This window comes from Elephas maximus, chromosome 18, assembly GCF_024166365.1.
Source record: "Elephas maximus indicus isolate mEleMax1 chromosome 18, mEleMax1 primary haplotype, whole genome shotgun sequence".
NCBI classification, from domain to species: domain Eukaryota; kingdom Metazoa; phylum Chordata; class Mammalia; order Proboscidea; family Elephantidae; genus Elephas; species Elephas maximus.
In genome coordinates, this window is record NC_064836.1 from 14,821,074 (window position 1) to 14,846,076 (window position 25,003).

The 25,003-nt window shown below is 49.3% G+C and overlaps 1 protein-coding gene across 3 annotated transcripts; it reads right to left on the reverse strand.

Annotated features, from left to right (window-relative positions):
- Window positions 1-737: 737 nt before the first annotated feature.
- Window positions 738-14,115, reverse strand: KLHDC8A (kelch domain containing 8A). Of its 3 annotated transcripts, none has more exons than XM_049858451.1 (7): window positions 14,052-14,115; window positions 13,702-13,827; window positions 12,735-13,347; window positions 9,194-9,358; window positions 8,655-8,870; window positions 7,732-7,833; window positions 738-6,594 (listed from the first exon to the last, which is right to left on the reverse strand). In XM_049858451.1, exons 3-7 carry the CDS (start codon window positions 13,108-13,110, stop codon window positions 6,401-6,403), a joined length of 1,053 nt encoding a protein of 350 aa, XP_049714408.1. In that variant the 5' UTR covers window positions 13,111-13,347; window positions 13,702-13,827; window positions 14,052-14,115; the 3' UTR covers window positions 738-6,400. The 3 variants fall into 3 exon arrangements, with proteins under 3 accessions (XP_049714408.1, XP_049714407.1, XP_049714410.1); XM_049858450.1 differs by having other exon boundaries at window positions 13,702-13,939; window positions 14,052-14,103; XM_049858453.1 differs by lacking the exon at window positions 7,732-7,833 and having other exon boundaries at window positions 13,702-14,109.
- Between the last annotated feature and the right edge of the window lie 10,888 nt (window positions 14,116-25,003).

A 25,003-nucleotide genomic window follows, 5' to 3' on the forward strand; every position in this document is an offset into this window, starting at 1 on the left:
ATGTTTATTGCCTAGATCTGTATCATACACTGTGGCTTTGGGTAGGCCACAGACCAGAGTGGGGCTCAGAGGAAGAGGAAGTGTCTCAAGGGCTCCTCTCAAAGCCGATGCAGTCTCTGAGCTCAGGGATTTCTTTCATTCAATTCTGCTGTTTTCTGCTTGTTTATAGCTTACCTAGAAACGTGCCCAGCACTCCGCTGGCTTGTATATGATGTGGTCGGATCCTAGAGGAGTGTCTCAGAAGTCCTGTGGTGGGTGAGACTCAGGTGGGGTGGGGAGACTGGCTTAGTTCACCAGGTACCAGGGCAGGGACGCTCCAGGAGGAGGAGACAGGTCATGCCAGGACAGGGAGACAGGAGCAGGGGGTGCGTTCAGGAAACTCCTCGCTCCCAAATCATCTCTGTCTCCCGTGGGAACCCAGGGCAGAGGTGAAGAGGGGAGGCTGGAAGGTGGGATCTTTGTGGAGGGCCTTAAAGACCAAGTCCCGTTAACAACCCATTGCTATCAAGTCAATTCTCACTTGCAGTGACCCTACAGGCCAGAGTAGAAATGCCCATAGGATTTCCAAAGTTGTACTCTTTACAGAAGCAGACTGCCACAGCTTTTTCCTGCAGAGCGAGCGGCTGACGGGTCTGAGCTGCTCACCTTCCCATTAGCAGTCAAGTGCTTAACCACTGAGCCACCAGGGCTGCTTGGAGAGAAAGTCAAGAGCTGGGAATTACCTGGAGGGGCAGGGGAAGCTGTGGCAGGATTTTACAGCTCAGAAACGATACAGTCGGATTTGTAGAGGAAAAAGATTTCTGAAAGGCCAGAGGGAATTTAGTAGCAATGCAGAGCGTGGCTTGGAAGAGAGCTAGCCTGGGTGTGGGGGAACCGGGGTTGGGAGGCTGCTGAAGTTATTCTCATGAGGGGCAATGAGGGTCTGAACTGTGGCGGTGGCCGTGGGACAAAGAAGGAGAACTTGGAAGAATGGCCTGGTGATCTAATTCCAAAAAATCAGCCATTGAAAACCCTACGGAGCTCAGTTCTACTCTGACACACATGGGGTCACCATGAGTCAGAGTTAACTTGATGGCAACTGGTTTGGTTATAAATGTTTGTTTCTAAGAATATGATGTGCTAAGCTGAGATTAGGATCAAGGCCCATTTTCTGTTGGTTGGGAGACCCCTTCTGTCTGTGGTGTCGGCAGGCAGGGACCCCTCAAGGACAAGGGGAGAAGAACACATTTCTCTCCAATCTCCCAGAAAACCCAACTGCACTGAAGTGTCACTGAGATACCAAGTCTTGAGACACTTCCCAGCCTCCAGTCCCTCACCCCCTGACCCTCTGAGTCATCTGCCAACTGTTTTCTCTTTGGAGGAGGTAGGTGGCTGGGGCCTTTGCATGGTAAAGAGAAGCTGTCTGAGGAACTCAGAATTCCATCTGGCTGAAGTAGGGACTGGGACTGGGGCTCCGAGATCCTTTCCCAGTTCTTCCCTTCAAGTAACCATCGGCTATGAAGGTAGGTGAGAAAGACCAGGTTTCCTCCTTACGGACGAAGCTCAGAAGTTCTTAACATGTGGAAGTCATGGGGTTCTTTCCCAAGCTCTTAGGGATCTGAGGGTGCAATGTCCTTCTAGCCCTTGTGGCTAGCCACGCAGCAGGGTTCTGGAGGGAGGCAGCTGCGTGCAAACCATCCAAGGCAACAGATGGTCCTGGGTTGGGTGGACTGTGTAATTTTGCAGCAAACTCACCCTCCGAATTAAAATGATTTTGAGCCTGAGGCCCCAGCTCTGTGTGTGTGAGTGTGTGTGTGCGCAAGACACACCCTCCCCCCCAGAGTATCCTCTGCCTACTGTCACCCAAATAAGCAAAGCCTTTCCCTCATGGGGCTTGAGAAGACCTCTACCCCTACCTCAACAGCAAAAATAAGGCAGCTACTCACCACATTTATGCAAATCATCTACGTGTAGAAGGCACCTCTTAGGAGTCCCTGAGCGGCACAAACAGCGAAGTGAGCAGCTTAGAAGAAAGGCCTGGCAATCTACTTTTGAAAGATTACAGCCGTTGAAAACCCTGTGGAGCACAGTTCTACCCTGACACACTTGGGTTCGCCATAGTTGGAATTCACTCTATAGCAACTTTTATTTTTTTATTTTTTAAGGTAGCCCTTATCCTCATAAAGTAGCCCTGCTGGCACAGTGGTTAAGTGTTTGGCTGCTAACCAAAAGGCCGGTGGTTCAAACCTATGAGGCGCTCTCCAGGAGAAAGATGTGGCCGTCTGCTTCCATGAAGTTTACTGCCTAGAAAGCCCCATGAGGCAGTTCTGTTCTGTCCTACAGGGTTGCTGTGAGTGAGGATCGACTTGATGGCAACAGTTTTGATTTGGTGGTGCTATCAGTTAAACCCTTTTTTTTTTTTTTTTTTTTTATCAGTTAAACCCTTATTTACTGATGTGGAAAGTTGGCAGTTTGAACACACCCAGCCGCTCTGTGGGCAAATCGTCCTGTCCATCGGCTTCCATAAAGATTAAGGTCAAGAAAACCCTATGAGGCAGTTCTACTCTGTGGTTGCTGTGAGTCAAAACGGACTTGAAGGCACCTAACAACAACAACATCTTCATAAGTGTGGCCTTATTTTGCCCGTTTTACGAATAAGGGAACTAAGACTCAGAGAGGTTAAGCTATGTACCCAACATGAGACAACCAGTACATAACAATCATGATTTGAACCCAGGTCCCTCTTGCTTCAAAGGCCCTCTCCTCCTCTGCCTGGCTGGTCTTCTGCTTCTTTCAAAGTGCAGTTTGAGATTTATTTTTCAGAAACCTGCCCTGACTGCCTCAGGGGGTCCTCTGCTCTCTGCAGCTCCCACTGGGTAGGGCACCTCTGGGTAGTGCTGGCAAAGGCCAGCAATTAATCTATCAAATAGTAACTGCAGGTTTAGTCCTGTCTCCTTCCCAAGGTTGCAGGTGCTGAAAGGCAAGAATCCTAAGTCTAGCTCCCTGCCGGGCACGTGTTAATGTCTGAAATATTAACATTGATGTCACCATTCAAAGAAATAGCCAATGGAATGAAAAAGCTAGAAGATAAATTTAGGGATGCTCTGTGCTCTTTTCTCTTCAGAGAGCCTTTCCTAACCTTTCCTTGCAAATCCTTACGCTCACTCTTTGGAAAACCAAGTCTCCACCCTCCCAGGCTGCCATTTAGAAGCCCGTCACAGAGCACTGGAGCTGACTGCCCTGCCTTTCCTCTGTGCTGGTCCATGTGAGGCAATGCAGTGCTGTGGTCACAGTTCTGGAATCACTCCTGGCTCAGTCACTCACTAGCCCTTGACATTGCACAAGTTATACAACCTCTCCAAGTCCAGTCTCAGTGTTCTCATCTGCAAAATGGGGAGGATACTACCTACTTCAGAGTTGATCTGCAGATTGAAGCGGATGCCTTAGCACCCTGTCAGACAGCATTATTACTGCTCCTCTTATACAGACGGGGAAATGAAAAAAGACGCGGGGACTTCCAAGAGCGGGATGGTGAATGGAGAGCCTGTAAAGGGAAGTGTGCATCTTGGACCCCAGATCCTGTGCTGCCTCTGTGGTGATGTAAGGTATGGGGCCACACGGTTTAACAAGGACAATCCACATTTCCCTCACTCCTTGTTGAGGCTCCCCAGAATCTTCCCAGAATGGGCCTCCAAAAGTAAGTCCACAGCACGTACCAGCACCAGCCCTACTTACCTCACAGGCTCCAGGGGCGACCCCCGACCTCTGAAAATGGGAAGAACCATTTAGTGCTGGCTGTACTTCTAAAGGAAACCCTGGTGGGGTAGTGGGTAAGTGCTACGGCTGCTAACCAAAGGGCTGGCAGTTCGACTTTGCCAGGCGCTCCTTGGAAACTCTATGGGGCAGTTCTACTCTGTCCTATAAGGTCGCTATGAGTCGGAATCGACGGCACTGGGTTTGGTTTGGTACTTCTAAGGGAGCCCTGGTGGCACAGCAGTTAAGAACTTGGCTGCTAACCAAAAGGTCGGCAGTTGGAATGCACCAGGCACTCCTTGGAAACTCTATGGGGTAGTCTACTCTGTCCTATAGGGTCGCTATGGGTCGGAATAATCTTGAAAGCAACAGGTTTGGTTTGGTGTCCCTAAGGTTCTGACCACTTTAAAACACCTTAGTCCCATCTGGATATGGTACTGTTGTGTATGCTTAGAAAGACACCCCAAAGCTTGGTTTCCTCTTGGAGGGGATGGAGGCAGCCCTGTTGTCAGTTTGTAAACATCTGTCCTGGTGAGGGGATTGGGGAGGATGGGAGGGAGATGTGCAGAAAAGGAAGTGGAATGGGGAGACGATCCCAGGGCTGAACTGTGGACCCGATTCTCCTAGCATGCTGTTTCCTCCTTCATAATATCTGCAGCTCCTCCAGCCCCATCTTCTGTTACTCCAAGCAGCTGTAACCAAAAATAGTGGGATCTAGAAGCAATAGGGAGGAGTCCCTGGGCGCTGCAAATGGTTGATATGCTTGGCTGCTAACTGAAAAGTTGGAGGTTTGAGGCCACCCAGAGATGCCTTGGAAGAAAGCCCTGGTGAACTACTTCCAAAATCTCAGCCATCGAGGACCCTATAGATCATGGTTCTACTCTGACACCCACGGGCCGCCATGAGTCAGAGTTGCCAACTGGTTGGAAGCAAAAGGGAAGGGCTTGCTGCAGTCTGCTCTGCTCTCACCAGGGGGCACCAGTGGCCACAGGATGATGCCTCAAAACCCAGGTGGGGAGGAAAGGCTGCCAGCAGGTGGCAGAGCCCTTCTAGGGCCCAAGTAAGGGCAAAGTCCAAGTGCCCAGAGAAAGGGCGAAAAAAATCCCTACCCCTTAAAGACCCAGGTCCTACTAGTCCTTGCAGGCTCCGTAGTGGTGTTACTTCCTTGAGGGTGCTCTCCCTGACCCTCAGATCTGAAAAAGGGTTCCTCCTCTGTTCACACCTCCATGAAAAATAATTAAGACTATCACGTGCTGCGTCATCTGCTCCTCCACAACCCCTTCAGGGCATCTCATTCATCGCAGGATCCCAGTGGTAGCACAGTGCTTTAAAATTGCTGGGAACCAGAAAGAGGTGTTAATACATGCTGAAAGGAGGCACCGTCTTCAAGTTTCTTAGTCAGTAAGAAATTCCCTTTCCAGTCTGCACAAGACAAAAATGAGCTTAAGCTGAATGAATCTAGGTTAGACATGAGGAGTAAGCTAATGCAGAAGACAGTTCATGAATGAACCTTTCTTAACGTTCGCTTGGAGTCTTGATGCATAAGAGAAGGGATATACCCGGCTATTCTGCTGGGGGTGTTTTGAAGGCAACCCTTCAGTGGGAACTGCCAAGGATAGGTGGTCCTTGGGGCCTGAGAACGCCAGAGGGGTTGTTTCATCAAGTCTTCTTGACCCACAGATAACTTGCACCCCACCACTGCACCAGGGTGCCAGAGAGGATATGAATATAGATTTTAATCATTGTGCTGCTGCTATTAACCAGAGTGCAATTAATCCATTCCTGGTGGATTTTGATGCCACAGTATAAATGAAAAGGTTTCACACAGAAAACACTCTGGGGGCTGTCGGTGACAAAAGGGTCAGGCCTCTGGTGGGAGGGGGTGGCAGAAGTGGGAGGAAGGAGAGAAGGGGGAGCAGGCCCAGGACTGGGAGTTTGCTCCCTCCTACCCTCACATACCCATCAAGGACCCCCAGAGGCATGGGTCCTTCCTGGCCAAGGCTCTGACTGGGACCGGCCCAAGTGAACCGGCTTCCCTCCCAGTGGGACAGCCTCTGGCTCCAAGTCCAGTTCTTGCTGAGTAGAAGAGGTCCAGGCCCACAGCTGACACCAAGTGGGGAAGGGGTGAAGACCAAAGGAGAGAAGGGGGGGTCTGGGTCTCCCAACCTTTTCCCATTTTCCATCCCAAGAAACCCTCAAACTAGTTCAGAGCTGGAGGAAGGACTGCGATATTTCATCCTCCGGGTAGCACTGCCCAGACCACCTCCTGCCCTGGAGGCAGGGGAGAGGTAGACACAGGGGGACTCAAGGGAGAGCGTGGAGCTCAGAGGAGTAGGGGCAGGAGACACTTCTGGGCCTTTCTGTGCCTGAGCAGTAACAGGGGTCCCTCCCCAGAGGATAGCTGAGCTCTGAGCAGTAACTGGGGTCTCTCTCTCCCCAGAGGATAGCTTAGCTCCGACCTGGGTCTGGTAGAGTCCTCTGCACTCCTGACAGTTTTCTGGGGTTGGTAGAGTTTAAAGGGGAAGGGTGGTCACTTAAAGCACAGGGCCTGACTTACTGGCAGGAGCTGGCCCCCTGGGAAGTAGCCCAAGCTGCTATGAAGAGACCATTCCTCAGGTCAAGAGTAGGGTGATGGAGTCCAGGGCAAAGGTGCTGGGCCCAGGGGCAGCTAGGCGTCAGAGACACACAGGGCTTCCACTGCATTGCTCAGACCCTGGTTGACACCCCCAACAGCCAGGAGACAGTTCTTGAGGACAATGCTGGAGCAGGCACAGCGGGGCGTGGGCATGGCAGGGAGGGTCTCCCATTTGTTCTTCCCTGGGTGGAATGCCTCTGCTGTCTCCAGGACCGTGGGCTGGTTCCCTGGAAGCACCAAGGGAGTCAGAGCTTACAAAGGAGTCCAGCTATCCTGCAGCAGCTCCCCCTTCCTCAGAAGCCCACAAGCAGAAGGCAAGGCACCTCCTCTTCCCTCTTTCCTGTCCTAGGCTGGTGGCTTTTGTCAAGCAGCCACTTTGCCCCCCTACCCTCTCCCAGGCTTTCCATTTCCTTAAGAGTAAGTTTTATTTTCTCCAACTCTTCCTTTTCCCTGGAGTCCCTGGGTAGTACAAATGGCTAAGTGCTTGGCTGCTAACCAAAAGACTATGGATTCAAATCCACCCAGAGGCACCTCGGAAGAAAGGCCTGGCAATCTATTTCCAAAAAAATCAGCCACTGAAAACCTTATGGAATTCTACTCTCACACACATGGGATTGCCATGAGTTGGAATCGACTCGACAGCAACTGGTTTTGCTGGGTGCTTTTCCTAGAAGTCTTTAGAGTACTATTGCCTCCCTCCTGCTTTTTACTAAGAAAGCTGCCCACAAGGTCTAGCTCGTACTCGGCTACTTTCACGATGGGTAAAGTGGGAATTCTTCCACACAAAGTTCTCTCTGGGTGCCTGGAAGCCCTGCGGCCAATTTATCTCCCCTGTTGGGGTTTCTGTTGATGTTAAGGCTTTCACCCTTAGAGTCCCTTCTTTAAAATCCCAATAATCTCTGGGAGGGCTAGTACATCAAACTCCTAACTCAGAATAATTTGATAGACTGCTTTCCTCTTTCACACAGAGCTGGGTATCCAAGGAGGAAAGACAGATGAGAGAAAGAGGACCAAGGCTAATCTCTTCCACGCTGTGTCTCCGTTAAGTCGTGGATAGGGCCCCAGGGACCTGTGCTCAGCCAGTCTGATGAATTACTGGCTATCAGTATGTCCCTTATTCTCTCTGGGCCTGAGTTTCTCCCTTGTAAGAAGGCAGAAAGACCTTGGGTCTTTGATGATCCTTGGGGCCCATTTGTGGATATGTGAAGCCTAGGCTGGGGAAGGGAGTGTTCTGAGTTCTCTGGAATCGATGGGTAAGCAGGTGGTATGCAAGGAGCCATACCCTTTCCTGCTTGTGCAGAGTGCCAGAGGCCCGCCAAGCACCAGAGCCATAATACAGTCCAGCCTGGAAGTGCCATCCTTACCAAGTCCTCCGGCCACTATGACCCGTCCACTCAGAGAGCCAGCCACAAAGTCTGCCCGCCGCTTCTTGAGGAAGAAGGAGCGTTCCATCTTTAGCCATCCCCCTACAGGCCCCGCAGAGAAAGAGAGAGAGAGTTAGATGCCGACCACTTCCCAAAAATACAGACTGAGCCCTGAATATCTCTGCCTCTGGGCAGCGTCTCCATTCCATTCACCCTGTGGGCTCCGGACACACCTGATGTCTCCAGATGTTTGAAATGACACACCCTCCGTGGCTTCTACCCTTTCCCATGCAAGGTGCCGTCTCTGAGGACTCCAAATCCCCAACAGTGAATCACCTCGTTCTACCTCCAAAGGGATCCTGTTCTCAGGCTCTGAGCTTGGGAAGGGGCTAATCAGAGGCAGCCATGCAGGGAAGACCCCTCCTGGACCTGCCCCTGCGCAGATGTTGTAATAAGAGAGACAACAGGTGGAAACCAGTTGCCTTCGAGTTGACTCTGACCCATGGCGACCCCGTGTGTGTCAGAGTAGAACTGTACTCCATAGGGTTTTCAATGGGTGATTTTTAGGAAGTAGATCGCTAGGCCTTCCTTCTGAGGCATCTCTGGGTGGACTCAAACTGTCAACCTTTTGGTCAACAGCCAATTCATCATTTGCACTAGAGGCATTGATAAAAAGCAACCAACCAACCCAAAAGGACCCAGTACAGATGAAAGAATTTAACCCTAAAAGTGGCCCTGAATGGAAAGATGTGTTCAGACTTCAGAAAGGCTCACCTCAGCTTGGTATGTGGCCCTTACCAGTTACCAAGTAGATGGATGGCTCTGTCAGAGTACGGATGGGGTGGGGGTAAGGCAAGGGGATTGGCCAGGAGGGAGGTGGGCAGCTAGGGCTTCCACGGGGGCACCCTGAGGGAGCAGCTCACCCTGCTCCATGTCAAACACGTCCATCGTCCGCAGGAACTTGGGCTGCCGGTAGAGCCGGCCCTGCCGCAGGCCTCCCAGGCTGTACAAGCGGTTGTCTAGGGTCACAAAGCTGGAGAAGGCCCGCTTGCAGGGAATGTTGGGAAACTTGGTCCAGGAACGAGTCTCGATGTCAAAGACCTCGAAGGCATTGACTGCATACTTGGACTGTCGTCCCCCTGAAGGCCAGAGCAGGGTGGGAGTTGCCGGAAAAATAAGTCCCTGGGGATAGAAGCTGGGTCTCCCCCTCTGACTGCTACCCAAGAATACAGGAAGCTCCCTAAGGAGTAGGGCAGAGCGGGGTGGAGGTTGCCAGAAAAATAAGTCCCTGAGGATAGAAGCTGAGTCTCCCCCTGACTGCTACCCAAGCTCCCTAAGGAGTGGGGCAGAATGACTATCCCCAGTGCCAAGGCCACCGCTCAGCACACAGGCCCTGCTTCCCATGAGAACTGACTCAAGGGAAGGGAGGAGAGGAGGTGTGGACCAGATAACCCATCCTTACCCAGCACATAGATCTTGGAGCCTCGGAGGAAGGAGGTGGCAGCATATCTCGGGGTGGGCATGGGCGCTAGGGATACCCACATGTCCTTGAGCATGTCATAGTGTTGGAGGTGGTTGTGGGGCCGGAGATCCAAGCCCATCCCGCCTGCTGCATACACTCGGTAATCTAAGGAGAAAGGCCACACACAACCCCTGGCTCAGCTCACAGACTCTGTGAGACAAGCCCGCCAGGACCCATCACCTCCAACGCCAGGCTCGGTTAACTCCTGAGCACCAGCACTGAGGCCAGGCCAAGTTCCCACCCACTGCTCCATCAGAGTGAGCCACAAATATATGTCACTGGGGTTGATGGCACCCTTAACAGTCCCTGCCATGGTTGAGCCTGGGTATTCTTGAAGCCCTGTTGAGACTGTATGCCTTAGTCTTCCTCGGTGTCCAATTCTTGGTTAAACCTGGAATACCAAGCCCTGCATAGGTGAAGACTGCAGTGAAGTCTAGGCTTGGACAACCTCTGTAGGTCTTGTCCTCTCCATTCTCCTCCTTTGTGAGCAGTCAGAGGGGATGCCAAGAAGGAAGGCTATTCCCCTGAGGCCTCAGTGGTGCTTGTCCCCCAGGCATTCCCACACTGGGGCCTTTAGGAATGAGTTCAGCCCTGCTGTCACTGGGCCTTGGGGCACATTGGTTCTCTCTTTGTCTGCCACCCCCATGGGGGAATGCCATTGTCCCTCAGAAATTGGAAGGCCTTGGGCTCCAGGAGGCACCCTGGACTGAAAGAGAAATGGTGAGAGGTGGGAGAGATGAGGCTTCAGAGGAAAGGACACCGGGCTCTGAGATGCCTGAGGGATAGAGCTGGACAGAAATGAAGACTCTGTGGTCCCAGCAGTGAGCTGGGCACCCAGAAGAGGAATGAGTCCCCTCCCATTCTCTATGGGCATGGCTGTAGGTGGCCTCTGGAGGGCCTACCCTGACACACTGCACCAGAGAGGATGCACAAGTCATCTGTGTTTCCCTCGGCCTCATCTCTGTACCTCCTGTAGCCCAGCCAGGTAACCAGGTCCCCCGCAGGGCCCTCTTTCCCAGGGACCAGCCTGTCTTCCAGCAGCCAGTCCTCACTACTTTAGGCTCTTAGAGGTCTTTATTTTGCAGGTTATTGTAGGGGTGAGTTCTGCTTTCCAATGTTTTATGTATATAAAACCCACTGCCTCTGAGTTGATTCCGACTCATAGCGACCCTATAGGGCAGGACAGAACTGCCCCATAGGGATTCCAAGGAGTGGCTGGTGGATTCGAACTGACAGCCTTTTGATTAGCAGCCAAGCTCTTAACCACTGCACCACTAGAGCTCCTTGTATAGGAAACCCTGGTGGTGTAGTGGTTAAGAGCTACAGCTGCTAACCAAAAGGCCAGCAGTTTGACTCCACCAGGTGCTCCTTGGAAACCCTACGGGGCAGTTTTACTCTGTCCTATAGGATTGTTATGAGTCAGAATCGACTTGATGTCAATGGGTTTTTGGTTTGGTTATATATACATAATATATATATATATATATATATATATATATATATATTTTTTTTTTTTCCTATGGAAACCCTGGTCGCATAGCTGTTAAGAGCTCGGCTGCTAACCAAAAGGTCATCAGTTTAATCCACCAGCTGCTCCTTGGAAACCCTATGGGGCAGTTCTCTTCTATCCTATAGGGTCGCTATGAGTTGGAATTGACTCGACGGCAACAGTTTTTTTTTTTCCCCCCTACATATAAAATATTCTAGAGCAGGGCCTGGAGGTGGGGCCTAACAATGAAGGAATTGACCTTAATTTTTTTTTTTTTTTTTAAGCTCTACCTTCCCATTCTTGTGTCACCTGAAACACACTTCCACCTGGGAATCCTCCCACCCACTCTACATTCACTCAGGAGCCCAATTCCTAGTCATCTTTTCAGATTCACTCGGGAGTCCCTGAGCCCACTGCAAATACTGCTCAGCACCTCCCATGGATCCTCCATCACCCTCCTTACCACGTAAAAACAAAAGGTACTGAAATAATCTGTTTGCTTTTCCCAGTAGATTGCTAAGTCCTTGAGAACTTGTTAATGGGTGGCCCCAGCATCTGGTACAATGTCTGGCACACAGTAGGCATGTAAATGCTTAGTAAACTACTGTTGAACCCACTCGCTGGCATAGCTAAGAGTATAGACTGGGAGGCAATTGTATGGGTTTGAGTCTCAGTTTCATCACTTACTAACTGTGTAACCTTGGGCAAATGTCTTAACCTCTCTGGGTCTCAAAATACTTATCTCTAAAATGAGGATAATAACAGCATTTCATGGCACCAGCTGCGGGGATTAAAGAGGTTAATACATACAAGCACCCATGGTAAGGACTCAATGCATGTTAGTTTTTCATCTTTCAGCACCATTTTTTGAGGCCTGGGGCTACAGGGGAACTATTTCCCTCGCTTTTTTCCTACGGGCCTCCACACCTTCCATCTTTTCTTACTAGGAGGTCATGAAGGCCCCACTGGCCATCCTGTCCTGAGGGATTCTGGGTTAAAGCTTCTGATTACCTTCACGGTTCAGACCCAGGCTCCTGAAGGCAGGACGAGATCTTCTGTGTCTTTCCTTCCTCCCTGGGGCCTAGCACTGGGCCTGTACCAGGGCAGGTCTCAGGAAATATGGGTGCTGATCTACAGTAGACCCAGCATGCATCTGGGATGACTTTGCAAGAGAAGTAGAGAAGGGAAGGAGAGCGGGACGGAAGGTCACGTTCCCCTGCAAGTCTCAAGTCTGTGCTACTCAGTCAAGCGTGTCTGAACTTCAGGCCTCCTAACTTCTGCTGGGGAATCTCCCATAAAACTCTTTGTATTTTAGCAGAAGGAAATGAGGGGTTTGAGCTGGTGAAATGAGAATCCTAAAGCCCGTGGTCAGCATGCCCTGAGAACCCAAGAACCAGGGCAGGGTCCTGCCGGAGCACATTCTGGTCTCCACTTAGATGGTGAGGGAGGTTGAAGGCCAGCAGCCCTCTCAGTGGGGCCTGGTGATGGTACAAGGATGGAGTGACTGCCCCTCCTCTGAGCTCCTCCCTCTCCTCCCTGAGGCCAGGAGCTGGCAGGATATTAAAGACGGGGTCCAGCCCCAGGACCCCAAAAGGTGCCTGGAGGTAGTGGCACCTGCAAGGCAGATTCCAGGGGATGAGGAGTTTGTGGGTGGGAGGCTTCCTCATTATGCTGAATGTCTTCAGAGACAGTGCACTAAACCTTACAGCCCACAGATCCAACTCTTGCCTCTCGCCTGGCCCGCCTAGCGTGCTGGGAGGCACCCGGTGGAGTGGAGCTCCGGAGTCTGATAGAATTGCTAGACACTTCACCTCCCCGCGACTCAATTTTCCCATCTGTAAAATAAGGCCAGTCGATTCCTAGTTTTAGTGTCTATTGTGAGGATCAAATGAGATCAAATAGTGGGTTCCCCAAATCAGTGTTGGTTCTCACTCCCTTCCTCGTGGCTCCCCAGTTCCTCCCCACTGCCCCCCTCAGCCCTGGTCCACTCGCCTTTGGCCGTGACAGAAATGCCCATGGCTGCCTCGCGCAGCCCGCTCCTCTTCTTCCACTTGCCCTCATCGATGTTGTACATCTCCACGACCTTCAGGGGCAGCTGACTGGTGCCCACACCCCCGATTACCATAATCCGCTTCCCCAGGGCGGTGACAGCCACCCCGGCCCGGGCCGTGGGTAAGGGCGGCAGAGCGGTCCACTGGTCGGCCTCAGGGGAGTAGACCTCGAAGCAGTCCATGGGGACGCCATTGTCGTCACAGCCCCCGATAGCATAGATCTGCCCCCCGGTCTCCAGCAGGGAGCAGTAGACCCGGCGGCTGGGCAGTGGCGCCAGGCGCTTCCACTGGAAGTCCTTGACGCTCGGCACCTCCATGGCAGCACTGGGGGGTCCGCTGGCCGCAGCCCCGCGCCCGCCGAGCTCCCAGGCGCCGGGGAAGGTGCGAGCCCAGGGGCCCGCGGTCTACTCCCCGCCGGCTCCTGCTCCCCCTCTCGCCGCCTCCATCTAGCTACCCTGCGCCAGCTCCCACCCGACCTCCGGCAGGGGCCCCGACGTCCGCCTGCGCTTTACGGTCCTGCAAGCCTAGCGGTCCGGCGGCGTCCACGCCTGGCCCTGCAAGAGGAATGGGGCGAATCAAGGGTAGCCGGGGGCCACGCGCCCTTGCCGACGGCGGTGGGCTTCGCAACCCCTCGCCAACTTTCAAGGAAGACGCGGCGGCGGAGGGCGCCCTCCCGCGGCGGCATCACGCCCCGTACCGCCTGGCCCGAGCTCTCCCTTAGCCCTCCCCGCCGACTGCTCGGAAAGCTCCGGGGCGCGCGGGGTTGGGGGCTCTCCGAGATGCGGGAGCTCGGCCTCCTTCCGGGGAGGAAGGAGTTAACATCCTTCGGCGCCGACACCGCCCTGCCCCCCGCCCCCCTCCCCGCAATTCCCAGCCCTCGCGGCGCCCACGCCCCCGCGTACACATACCCGGCGAGGCTCTCGGAGCGCGGTGGCGAGGCGCAGACAGCGCATTCCCCGAGAGTGGGGAGCCCCCGCCCGGCGGCGCAGGGAGCAAGGGAGAGGGCGCTCCGTCCTTCCCCAGGCCTCACCCCGCTGTCAGACATGCAGATGAGGAGAATAAATTAGCAGCCGGCGGCGAAGTGGAGCCGCGCCTGGGGGAAGGCTGGCGAGCCTGCTCGGCGCACGTCGCTGGCCGTCGCTACACCTGTGCAGGAATCCGCGTGCGCCCGCGGCGGAGCGGGCCGTGACCTCTTTACATAAGCCCTGGCAGCGCCTGTCCCCGCGGGGGAGGGAGCGGGCCCGGCCGAGACGCTCACCTTGTCTACAGGATCGAGGAGAGCGGGCCACTAGAGCCAAGTACCCAGATGACCGGGGCCAGCTTCCTTCCAATGTGGGGGTAGGCGGTTTGTGACTGTTTGTTTTGAGTGAGGAGGTGGAGAGTCCAATTACCCAGTTTATCTACAGTACACAGACCTAGTTCGTGACAGGCTGGCTCACTAGTCAGCTTTGCTTTGGGGGAGGTATTACCATATGGTTTACCCTAATGGAATCAGGTTACGTGGGTGTGATACAGGTATATCTGAACATAGCATATACACCTACTTGTACACATATAAGGGCACATCACCTCCCCCTCCCCCAAGCGGAAACAGACATATCCGTGGAGAAGCTGACAAATGCACAGAAATGCAGAGACACCAACATAGACAACTCCGTAGGCGCGAGCGCGTACACACACACACACACACACACGCACACACACAGGAAGAGAAAGCCTGGTAATCAGATCTCAGCCGGAGGCACTAACCCATAGGATCTGCCAGAATAAGCCCTCAGTCCAGTGTCTGGTAGCCTTTCCAGGACACTAGTCCCCAATGACAAAATTGCTTATGACGCCAGTGAGCTGCTGGTCTGGTGGATTGCAACGCCTGTGGGGTTCTCGTCTTACCCTATCCCTGGAATACAGCCAAGTCCTGAAACACTTAGGCTTGGGAGCCTGACAGACTTGGATTTGAATCCTGGCTGTGGAAGTGATTTCACTCCTCTGAGCCTCAGTTTCCTTATAGGATTTTTTTTTTAACTTTTGGTTTTTAGGTAAATTCTAGATTCATATGTAGTTGTAAGAAATTGAGTACAAACAGATCTCATGTACCCTTTACTGGGTTTCCCCCGCTGGTAACATTTTGCAAATCCTTTGGTACGGTTTCAGAACCAGGATATTGTCATGGATACAATCAAGATATAGAGCATTTCCATCACCACAAGATCCCTCTTGTTTTTCTGTAGCCACACCCATTTCCCTCCTTCCTGGGTCTCCCCCAATCCCTGGCAACAGCTAATCTGTTCTCTATTTCTGCGATTTTATGATATCAAAAATGTCATATAAATGGAATTATACAGTATGTAACCTTTTGGGGTTGGCTTTTTTCACTCAGCATAATTGCCTGGAGATTCACCCAAGTTGTTGCATGTATGAATAATTCATTCCTTTTTCTTTCTTAGTAGTATTCCGTGGTAGAGACCTATCCTTGTAAGTTTTTATGAAGATTAAACGAGATAATATTTGTAAAGCGTTCGGTGAAGCCTCTGACACATAGTAACCCAAACCCACTGCCGTCAAGTCGATTCCAACTCCAAGTGACCCTATAGGACAGAGTAGAACTGCCCCATAGAGTTTCCAACGAGCGCCTGGCAGATTCAAACTGCTGAACTCTTGGTTAGCAGCCGTCGCACTTAACTACTACGCCACCAGGGTTTCTGACACGTAGTAAGGGCCCAGTAAATGGCTGTTAATGCCATGGCTACAACTGCTGCTATTTCTGCTACTGTCAACAAAATCAAGAAGAGAGACCAGCGTTTGTCAGGGGTTACCCGACACGGGACGGAGGGGGAGGCGGGCGAGACCAGCGTTTGTCAGGGGCTACTAGACGCGGGATGGACGGGGAGGCGGGCGATGGTGTAGGAGGCAGTGAGTTTTTGTTGATGGTGATGGGAAGTTTAGCAGCGATTATGGGTGATGGTTGCACAAGGTGATTGGTGTACTTGATATCACTCAACTGTCCACCTGAAAAATGTTGAATTGGCAAACACTGTGCTATGTATTTTTTACAATAATTTAAAAAAGATTTAAAAAGTAAGCACAAACATTTTGTTGCTCATTTAGAAGTGATTTCTGTGAGAAATAGAAGTCACAACTCACAATAAGCAGTTGCGGTAGAGTCTATTCTGACTTAGGGCAACCCCTTTTGTGTCAGAGAACTGTGCTCCATAGAGTTTTCACGGCTGTGACTTTTCAGAAGCAGATCGCCAGGTTTTTCTTGCATGGCACCTCTGGGTGGATTTGAACCACCAACCTTTTGGTTATTGCCGAGCACTTAACCATTTGTGCCACTCAGGGACTCCTTCAACTCATGATAGGTCCATCTCAATATCTTGAGTCCTTGGCTTAACAATCCCACAGATTTTTAGTTTGAATTCTCTGTGCTTATAAAGTAAGCTCCTCTAGAACATTCACAGATGAAGGTTGTGTTCTGTCCAATAAGAACTCATAAATTGCCAAAGAACGTGGTCTGAATTCATACGGTTTCATTTGAGACAGCAGCCATCTCCCTTTCTTCCTAGGGGTCACAATCTGCCCAGAGGAAAAGGGAACAAAGCCCTCAACCCTCAGCTTGAGCTGTCTTCACAAAACCAGCATGGCGAGGCCAAGGGGGTTGAAACCCTTAAATGGACTTGCTGGGGTCAGTCCTCAGCCTCATTTGCGCACTCTGCCTTCTACCAAAGCAGGGAGGCACAGCTACTTGTACCCACCCACCCAACCCAGCTGGGATAGCATAATAAACAAGTGTTCAGAGTTTCACACACCACTTTATATGTTTACATAACTCGCTGAGATAAACCAAGCCCTGGCACATTCATTTTCTCATAGTCTTCAAACAACCCTGGAAGAGGTTGCCAGGGGAGGTATCAACACCCATTTAAGAAAAAAAAAAAAAAAGTTTGTGGTAAAATATGTATAATGAAAACACTGTGCCTTGGTAACCATTTCGAAGTGTGTAATTCAGTGACATTAATTACAGTCACCCTGTTGTGCTACCATCACCACTACCCATGTCCAACAGTTTTTCACCCTCCTAAACAGAACTCAGCACCTCCTAGAAGTAACTCCCCACTCCCCATTCCCCCAGTTGCTGGTAACCACCAACAAACTTGTTTCTCTATGTGTTGATAGTATCCCCTTTTTACGGATGAGGAACCGGAAATTAGTGAGATGAAATGATTACGTATTATCATACAAGCCATTCAGACTGGGTCTAGTTCGTGAATTCCAAGTCTCTCTCACTTTATTGCAATTAAATCATGATTAAAAAACTGTGCATTATCAAGGAAACCAAGATTTTCCAGTCTCCCTAATTTCTGGCTTTTTCTTACTATAGTGAAGGAATCTAGACCACATTTAAGGGGTTCCAGCAAGTTCTTCCTCCCCATAAAATAGATTTAAAGCAAAATCCACCATAAAGGAAAAGAAAGGACAGTATATAATGATTAAAGGGTCACTACACCAGGAGGACATAACCATAATAAATATTTACATGCCCAACAACAGGGCTCCAAAATACATAAAAGAAACCCTTAACAGCATTGAAAAGAGAAATAGACAGCTGCACAATAGTAGGAGACTTCAACATACCACTTTTGGTGAAGGACAGAACATACAGAAAGAAGCTCAATAAAGACACGGAAGATCTAAATGCCACAATCAACCAACTTGACTTCACAGGCATATACAGAACACTCCACCCAACGGCAGCCAAGTATACTTCCTTTTCCAATGCACATGGAACATTCTCCAGAATAGACCACATATTAGATCATAAAGCAAGCCTTAACAGAATCCAAAGCATCAAAATATTACAAAGCATCTTTTCTGACCATAAAGCCATGAAAGCCGAAATCAATAACGGAAAAAGCAAGGAAAAAGTAATCAAATATATGGAAACAGAACAACATGTTCCTCAAAAACTAATGAGTTATAGAAGAAAGCAAGGATGGAATAAAGAAATTCACAGAATCAAATGAGAATGAAAACACATCAGAACCTTTGGGACGCAGCAAGAGCAGTACTCAGAGGTCAATTTATAGCAGTAAATGCACACATCCAAAAAGAAGAAAGGGTCAAAATCAAAACATTAACCTTACAACTCGAACAAAAAGAGCAGCAAAAGAAGCCCATGGGCACCAGGAAAAAGGAAATAATAAAAACTAGAGCAGAAAGAGAGAACAGAAAAACATTGAAACAGTTAATAAGACCAAAAGCTGGTTCTTCGAAAAGATCCACAAAATTGATAAACCATTGTCTAAACTGATAAAAGAAAAACAGGAGAGGAAGCAAATAACCCAAATAAGAAATGAGATGAGAGATATAACAACAGTCCCAACTGAAATTAAAAGAATCATAACAGAATACTATGAAAAATTGTACTCCAACAAATTTGAAAACCTAGAAGAAATGGATAAATTTCTAGAAACACACTACCTACCTAAACTAACACAAACAGAGGTAGAGCAACTAAATAAGTCTAAAACAAAAGAAGAGATTGAAAAGGTAATTAAAAAAAACTCCCAACAAACAAAAGCCCTGGCCCGGATGGCTTCACTGAAGAATTCTACCAAAATTTCAGAGAAGAGTTAACACCACTACTACTAAAGGTATTTTAGAGCATAGAAAAGATGGAAAACTCCCAAACTCATTCTATGAACCCGGAATAACCCTGATACCAAAACCAGGTAAAGACACCACAGAAAAAGAAAATTACAGACCAATATCCCTCATGAACATAGACGCAAAAATCCTCAACAAAATTCTAGCCAATAGAATTCAACAATGTATCAAAACAATAATTCACCATGACCAAGTGGGATTCATACCAGCTATGAAAGGATGGTTTGACATTAGAAAAACAATCAGTGTTATCCATCACATAAATAAAACAAAAGACGAGAACCACATGATCTTATCAGTTGATGCAGAAAAGGCATTTGACAAAGTCCAACACCCATTCATGATAAAATCTCAGCAAAATAGAAATAGAAGGGAAATTCCTCAACGTAATAAAGCGCGTTTATACAAAGCCAACAGTCAACATCATCCTAAATGGAGAGAGTCTGAAAGCTTTCCTCTTGAGAACGGGAACCAGACAAGGATGCCCTTTATCACTACACTTGTTCAACATTGTGCTGGAGGTCCTAGCCAGAGCAATTAGGCCAGAAAAAGAAATAAAAGGCATCCAAATTGGTAAGGGAGAAAGAAAAGTATCCCTATTTGCAGATGATATGATCTTACACTCAGAAAACCCCAAAGAATTCACAAGAAAACTACTGGAAATAATAGAAGATTTCAGCGAAGTATCAGGATACAAGATAAACATACACAAATCAGTTGGCTTCCCCTAGACCAACAAAGAGAACTTCGAAGAATAAATCATCAAGTCAATACCATTTACAATAATCCCCCAAGAAGATAAAATACTTAGGAATAAATCTTACCAGGGACGAAAAGACCTATACAAAGAAAATTACAAGATGCTACTGCTAGAAAATAAAGAGACCAAATAAGTGGAAAAACATAACTTGCTCATGGGAAGACTCAACATTGTGAAAATATCAGGTCTACCCAAAGCAATCTACAGACACGATGCAATCACGATCCAAATTCCAACGTTTTTTAACGAGATGGAGAAACATAGCAACTTCTTATGGAAAGGGAAGAGGCCCCAGATAAGTAAAGCATTACTGAAGAAGAACAAAGTGGGAAGCCACACACTACCTGATTTTAGAACCTATTTTACTGCCACAGTAGTCCAAACAACCTGGTACTGGTACAACAACAGATACATAGACTGATGGAACAGAATTGAGAATCCAGACATAAATTTCATCCACGTATGAGCAGCTTATATTCGGCAAAAGCCCTAAGTCCGTTAAGTGGGGAAAGACAGTCTGTTTAACAAATGGTGCTGGCATATCTGGACATGCATCTGCAAAAAAATGAAACAAGATGCATACCTCACACCATGTAAAAAAACTAACTCAAAATGGATCAAAGACCTAAATATAAAATCTAAAATGATAAAAATCATGGAAGAAAAAATAGAGACAATACCAGGAGCCTTCATACATGGCATAAACAGAATAGAAAACATAACTAACAATGCACAAACATCAGAAGAGAAACTAGATAACTGGGAGCTCCTAAAAATCAAACACGTACGGTCATCCAAAGACTTCACCAAAAGAGTAAAATTACAACCTACAGACTGGGAAAAAATTTTTGGCTATGACAAATCTGATCAGTGTCCAATCTCTAAAATCTACAAGATACTGCAAGAGTCAACAACAAAAAGACAAATAACCCAATAAATGGGCAAAGGATATGAACAGGCACTTCACCAAAGAAGACATTCAGGCAGCTAGCTAACAGATACATGAGGAAATGCTCATGATCATTAGCTGTTAGAGAAATGCAAATCAAAACTACAATGAGATACTATCTCACTCCAACAATGCTGGCATTAATCCAAAAAACACAAAATAATACATGTTGGAGAGGTTGTGGAGAGACTGGAGCACTTATGCACTGCTGGTGGGAATGTAAAATGGTACAACCACTTTGGAAATCAATTTGGCGCTTCCTTAAAAAGCTAGAAATAGAACTGCCATACGATCCAGCAATTCCACTCCTTGGAGTATATCCTAGAGAAATAAGAGCCATCACACGAATAGATATATGCACACCCATGTTTATTGCAGCACTGTTTACAATAGCAAGAAGATGGAAATAAAACTAGGTGCCCATCAAGGGATGAATGAATAAACAATTTATGGTATATTCACACAATGGAATGCTACGCGATAGTAAAGAACAACGAGAAATCCGAGAAACATCTCACAACATGGAAGGCATTATGCTGAGTGAGCTTAGGCAAAAGGGCAAATATTGTATGAGACTACTACTATAAGAACTCAAGAAAAGTTTTAAACACAGAAGAAAACATTCTTTGCTGGTTAGGAGGGTGGAGAGGGAAAGAGAGGGGAATTCACTAACCAGATAGCAGAAAAGAATTATCTTAGTTGAAGGGAAGGACAACACACACGACAGGGGAAGTCAGCACAACTGGACTAAACCAAAAGCTAAGAAGTTTCCGGAATACAATCAAATACTTTGAGAGACAGTGTAGCAGGGGCAGGGGTCTGGGGACCATAGTTTTAGGGGACATCAGTTGGCATAACAAAGCTTATTACGAAAATGTTCTGCATCCCACTTCAGTGAGTGGCATCTGGGGTCTTAAAAGCTTGTGAGCGGCCATCTAAGATGCATCAACTGGTCCCAACCCACCTGGAGCAAAGGAGAATGAACACCAAAGACATAAGGAAAATATTAGCCCAAGAGACAAAAAAGCCACATAAACCAGAGACTCCATTAGCCTGAGACCAGAAGAACTAGCTAGTGCCTGGCTACCACCAATGACTCCTGACAGGGAACAAAACAGAGAGTCCCTGACAAAGCAGGAGAGAAGTGGGGTGCAGAGCTCAAATTCGTGTAAAAAGACCAGACTCAATGGTCTGCCTGAGACCAGAGGGACCCTGGAAAACATGGCCCCGGACTCTGTTAACCCAGAACTGAAAACATTCCCAAACCTCACTCTTCATACAAAGATTAAACTGAACTATAAGACATAAAATAATACTCGTGAAGAGTGTGCTTCTTAGTTCAAGTAGATATATGAGACTAAATGGACAGCTCTTGTTCGGAGGTGGGATGAGAAGGCAGAAAGGGATAGGAGCTGGTTGGACGGACACAGGAAACCTGGGGTGGAAAGGGGTAGTGTGTGGCCACGTTATAGGGATTGCAACTAGGGTCACATAACAATGTGTGTATAAATGTTTGCATGAGAAATTAACTTGAGCTGTAAACTTTCACCTAAAGCACATTAAAAAAAAAAATTCCCCCTCCCCATTGCCATAGTGTCTGTGCCAGGCAGCACAGCTTGGGAAGGACTGGAATCCAGCCCCAGAATAGGCCCTGTTCAAGCCTAATGCTCATCATGTCCCACAGCCCCCACCCTCTATGCAGACTGTGGGCCGAGGGGCTCAGATCCTTGGAAAAGTGCTAAGAAGAGGATGCCTTCCTAATTGCTTGTTCTGGAAGTCCTAGCTTCTCTCTACCTCACCCACCCCTTCCTCCATGGCTCTTCCTCCCAACCAGGTGACATCCTTTAGTCCTTACAGTGAGGCACATAGAGGAAGCTTGTAACCTAGCAACAGCCACTTGTGATTCCCTGAGTCACCTGCGGTTTCCATGCCTGGGCTGAGCACATCAGGCTGAGGCCTTCAGGAGTGCCAAGGAGAGGAGAGTCCAGAGGCTCCTTGATTCCTCACCACCCCATTCTAGTGTGTACTCATTTTCTCTGCCAGGAAGTTCTTCCTCATGTCAAACCTAAATCTTTCTTGCTTTAAGATCTTGCATAGCACCGGGCCTGGCTTCCTCCTCTTTCTTAAAAAGTGTTTGGTTTTTGCCTTGCTGACAAGGTGGGAGTGGGAGAGTGAGGGAAGTGGGGTTGAGAAAGCTCATGGACTTGTCTAAAGATAAATAAGCTTCTGGTACTGTGGAGTACCAAAGGCTCATTTATCTTTTAGATAAATTTATTGTGATACTGATGCATCGGTCAGACTTGCTGAAGGGATGTTTAGCCCCAGATAATGTCACTCAGTGAGTACTTTTTTCAAGTCACACTTCAGATTTATGGAGGTCTAATTTACGTATGAGTTCCTGGGTGGTGCGAACGGTTAATGTGCTCTTCGTGTCCACCCAGAGGTGCCTCAGAAGAAAGGCCTGGCAATCTGCTGCTGAAAAATCAGCCATTGAAAACCCTGTGGAGCACAGCGCTACTCGGACACACCTGGGGTTGTCGTGAGTCAGAGTCGACTCAACAGCAACCGTTTTTTAATTTACATGCAATAAAATGTACAGTTTTACTCACCGAGTCTCTATTGAGTGTATGCTAGGTGTTCAGAGGAGTCGTGTCTTCGCTGAACTCTGGGGTACGTTGTGGGGAAGCCGGGGTGTGAACGGGAGGACAGGACAGCTTCTTCCAGCAAACCAGGCGGGTGCCCAGGATGCAGGTCGCGGATGGAGTAGCCACGGGCTGAGCTTCACGGGGGTCTGGCGGAATTCCAAGTGCAGGGCGCATTTTGAGGGCGTCAGGGTACCATGACCTGGAATCAACTCGACAGAATGGTTTTTGTCTTTTGTGTTTTTTGCTTAGGGGAAAGAGGAGTTGTTTAGATCTTGGTTGCTGTGACAGCTCCTTCTCAAAGCCTCCTCAGAAATACGGTTTACCCTGCCTGTCATTGGCGACAGCACGAGAACATCCTCTGTCGGGTACCACACAGGCTGGAACTCCCCGAGGCCAAGGTCACCTTCTCTCTGTACTTCCCTTTCTGCAGTACCCCACAGATCCTGGGGTAGCAGGAAGGTGTGGGCGCTGGAGTCAGACAGACTGAGTCCGAATCCCGGCCCTGCCACCTCCAAGCTGTGTGGCCAGAAACAAATTACTTATTGTCCTGAATCTCGGTTTCATCGTCTGTGAGAAAGGGGATAAGAATATCTGCTTTCTAAAGGTGCGGGAGGAACGAGATGCCAGGCACAGCTCCTGGGCGCACAGATGTTGTCGTTAGCTGCTGCTGTCCAGTCGACACTCGACTCGTGGCAACCCCATGCACAAGAGGCTCGGACCACTGTGATCCACAGGGTTTTCCTTGGCTGAGTTTTCGGAAGAAGATCGCCGGGCCTTTCTTCTGGGCACGTGGTAGGTACTCTATAAGGCTAGCTTTCTTTCTTCCTTCTTTGATGGCCAGTTGCTGTACCCTGACTTTCTGTGCTGTCAGGTCAGTGTGCCCCAAGTAGCAGGAGCCGATTGCACAATGTAGGCAGCCTGGCCAGGGCCCACTCCTTCCTTTATCCACCCACCTCTGAGGCTCTGTCTTGGACCTGACTCTGTCCCCCTAGCTAACCCACATCTGTTCCTAAGCTCCCTAAGCCTTAACTGCATTCTAATCCTGAGAACAGCTGGCTCTCTTTCTGTAGATACTCACTTTCTGTCTCCTAGCCTGAAGCTCGGTCCCTATTCAGGGGGTGGGGAGCAAGGATGACTTACCCAATTAGGCTTCGGCTGCAAGCCGACCAAGGGAAGAGTAGGTTCCTCTCCCGACACGAAAAAGCCTCATTAGGGCCTCCTCCCACCAGGTCCAACACCAGCCCAGACGAAGGACTCAGGGCTCAGGGCTCAAGCAGACTTGACAGAAAATGGAGTGATGCAGGCATCAGCCGTCAGAACCATAATGTGCACCTGCTCACGTGGCGCTGCCACACTAGGGTGGTAGTCTGGGGTCCCGCGAAATGGCCTCAGATGTTAGGGATCCCCTCTTCTGACCTTGAAGGCCCTGGGGTGGTGCAAATGGTTAAGTGCTTGGCTACTAACTGAAAGGTTGGCAGTTCAAACCCATCCAGATGTGCCTCAGAAGAAAGGCCTGGCAATTTACTGCTGAAAGGTCACAGTTCTACTCTGCCCACGTGGGGTTGCCATGAGTTAGAACTGACAGCAACTGGTTTGGTTTGGTTTGGTTTTCTCCTGACCACGCAGTCTTGGTTAGAGAGCTGAGGTACTGAGTCAGCCATATTCTCTCTCCTCGCCACCCCCGCCCCCAGGCCAGTGCGTAGTACAGTGCCTGGAACATGGAGGTTGATGATAGCAGTTAAAGAACGAGTTGCCCCCTGCAAGCACCTCCCTGCCTGTGTAGGTGCAACCAGGGCATTGGGCCCCCGGGCATGGGAGTCGGGGTGAGGAGGTGGGGTCACCTAGCCTTTCAGACTGCACAGCTACAGCAGGAAGGGAACTCTTCTCTGAAAGGCCTCGGCTACTTTCCTGTGTTTGTCGAGGGAGTCAGAAGAGGAAGCGGTGCTCATAACAGAGCCTGCAGCATCTTATAACAGGTGCTTATAACAGAGATTATAGACGAGGAAGAATTTCCTGACCAGGAGGGCCAGAAATTTAAAACAGGACGATGGGGCGAGGTGAGAGGCGGCCGAGTCGCCCCCACTGGGAGATACTAGAAATAGGAAAGGGCACAGGACCGAGAGTTAGGAGGCCTCTGTCCCAGCCCACGCTTTGTCACAACCGGGCTGGGCGCCTCTGGCCAAGTCACATCC

What these genes read in the sequence shown, in the direction of transcription:
- KLHDC8A (XM_049858451.1), bottom strand. Translation starts at nt 13,110, where the DNA reads ATGGAGGTGCCGAGCGTCAAGGACTTCCAGTGGAAGCGCCTGGCGCCA. An exon ending in CATTTCTGTCACGGCCAAAG is followed by an intron (nt 9,359 to 12,734) that starts GCGAGTGGACCA and finishes CTTTCTCCTTAG; the next exon opens with ATTACCGAGTGTATGCAGCA. An exon ending in CGTGTTTGACATGGAGCAGG is followed by an intron (nt 7,834 to 8,654) that starts GTGAGCTGCTCC and finishes CGGGGCCTGTAG; the next exon opens with GGGGATGGCTAAAGATGGAA.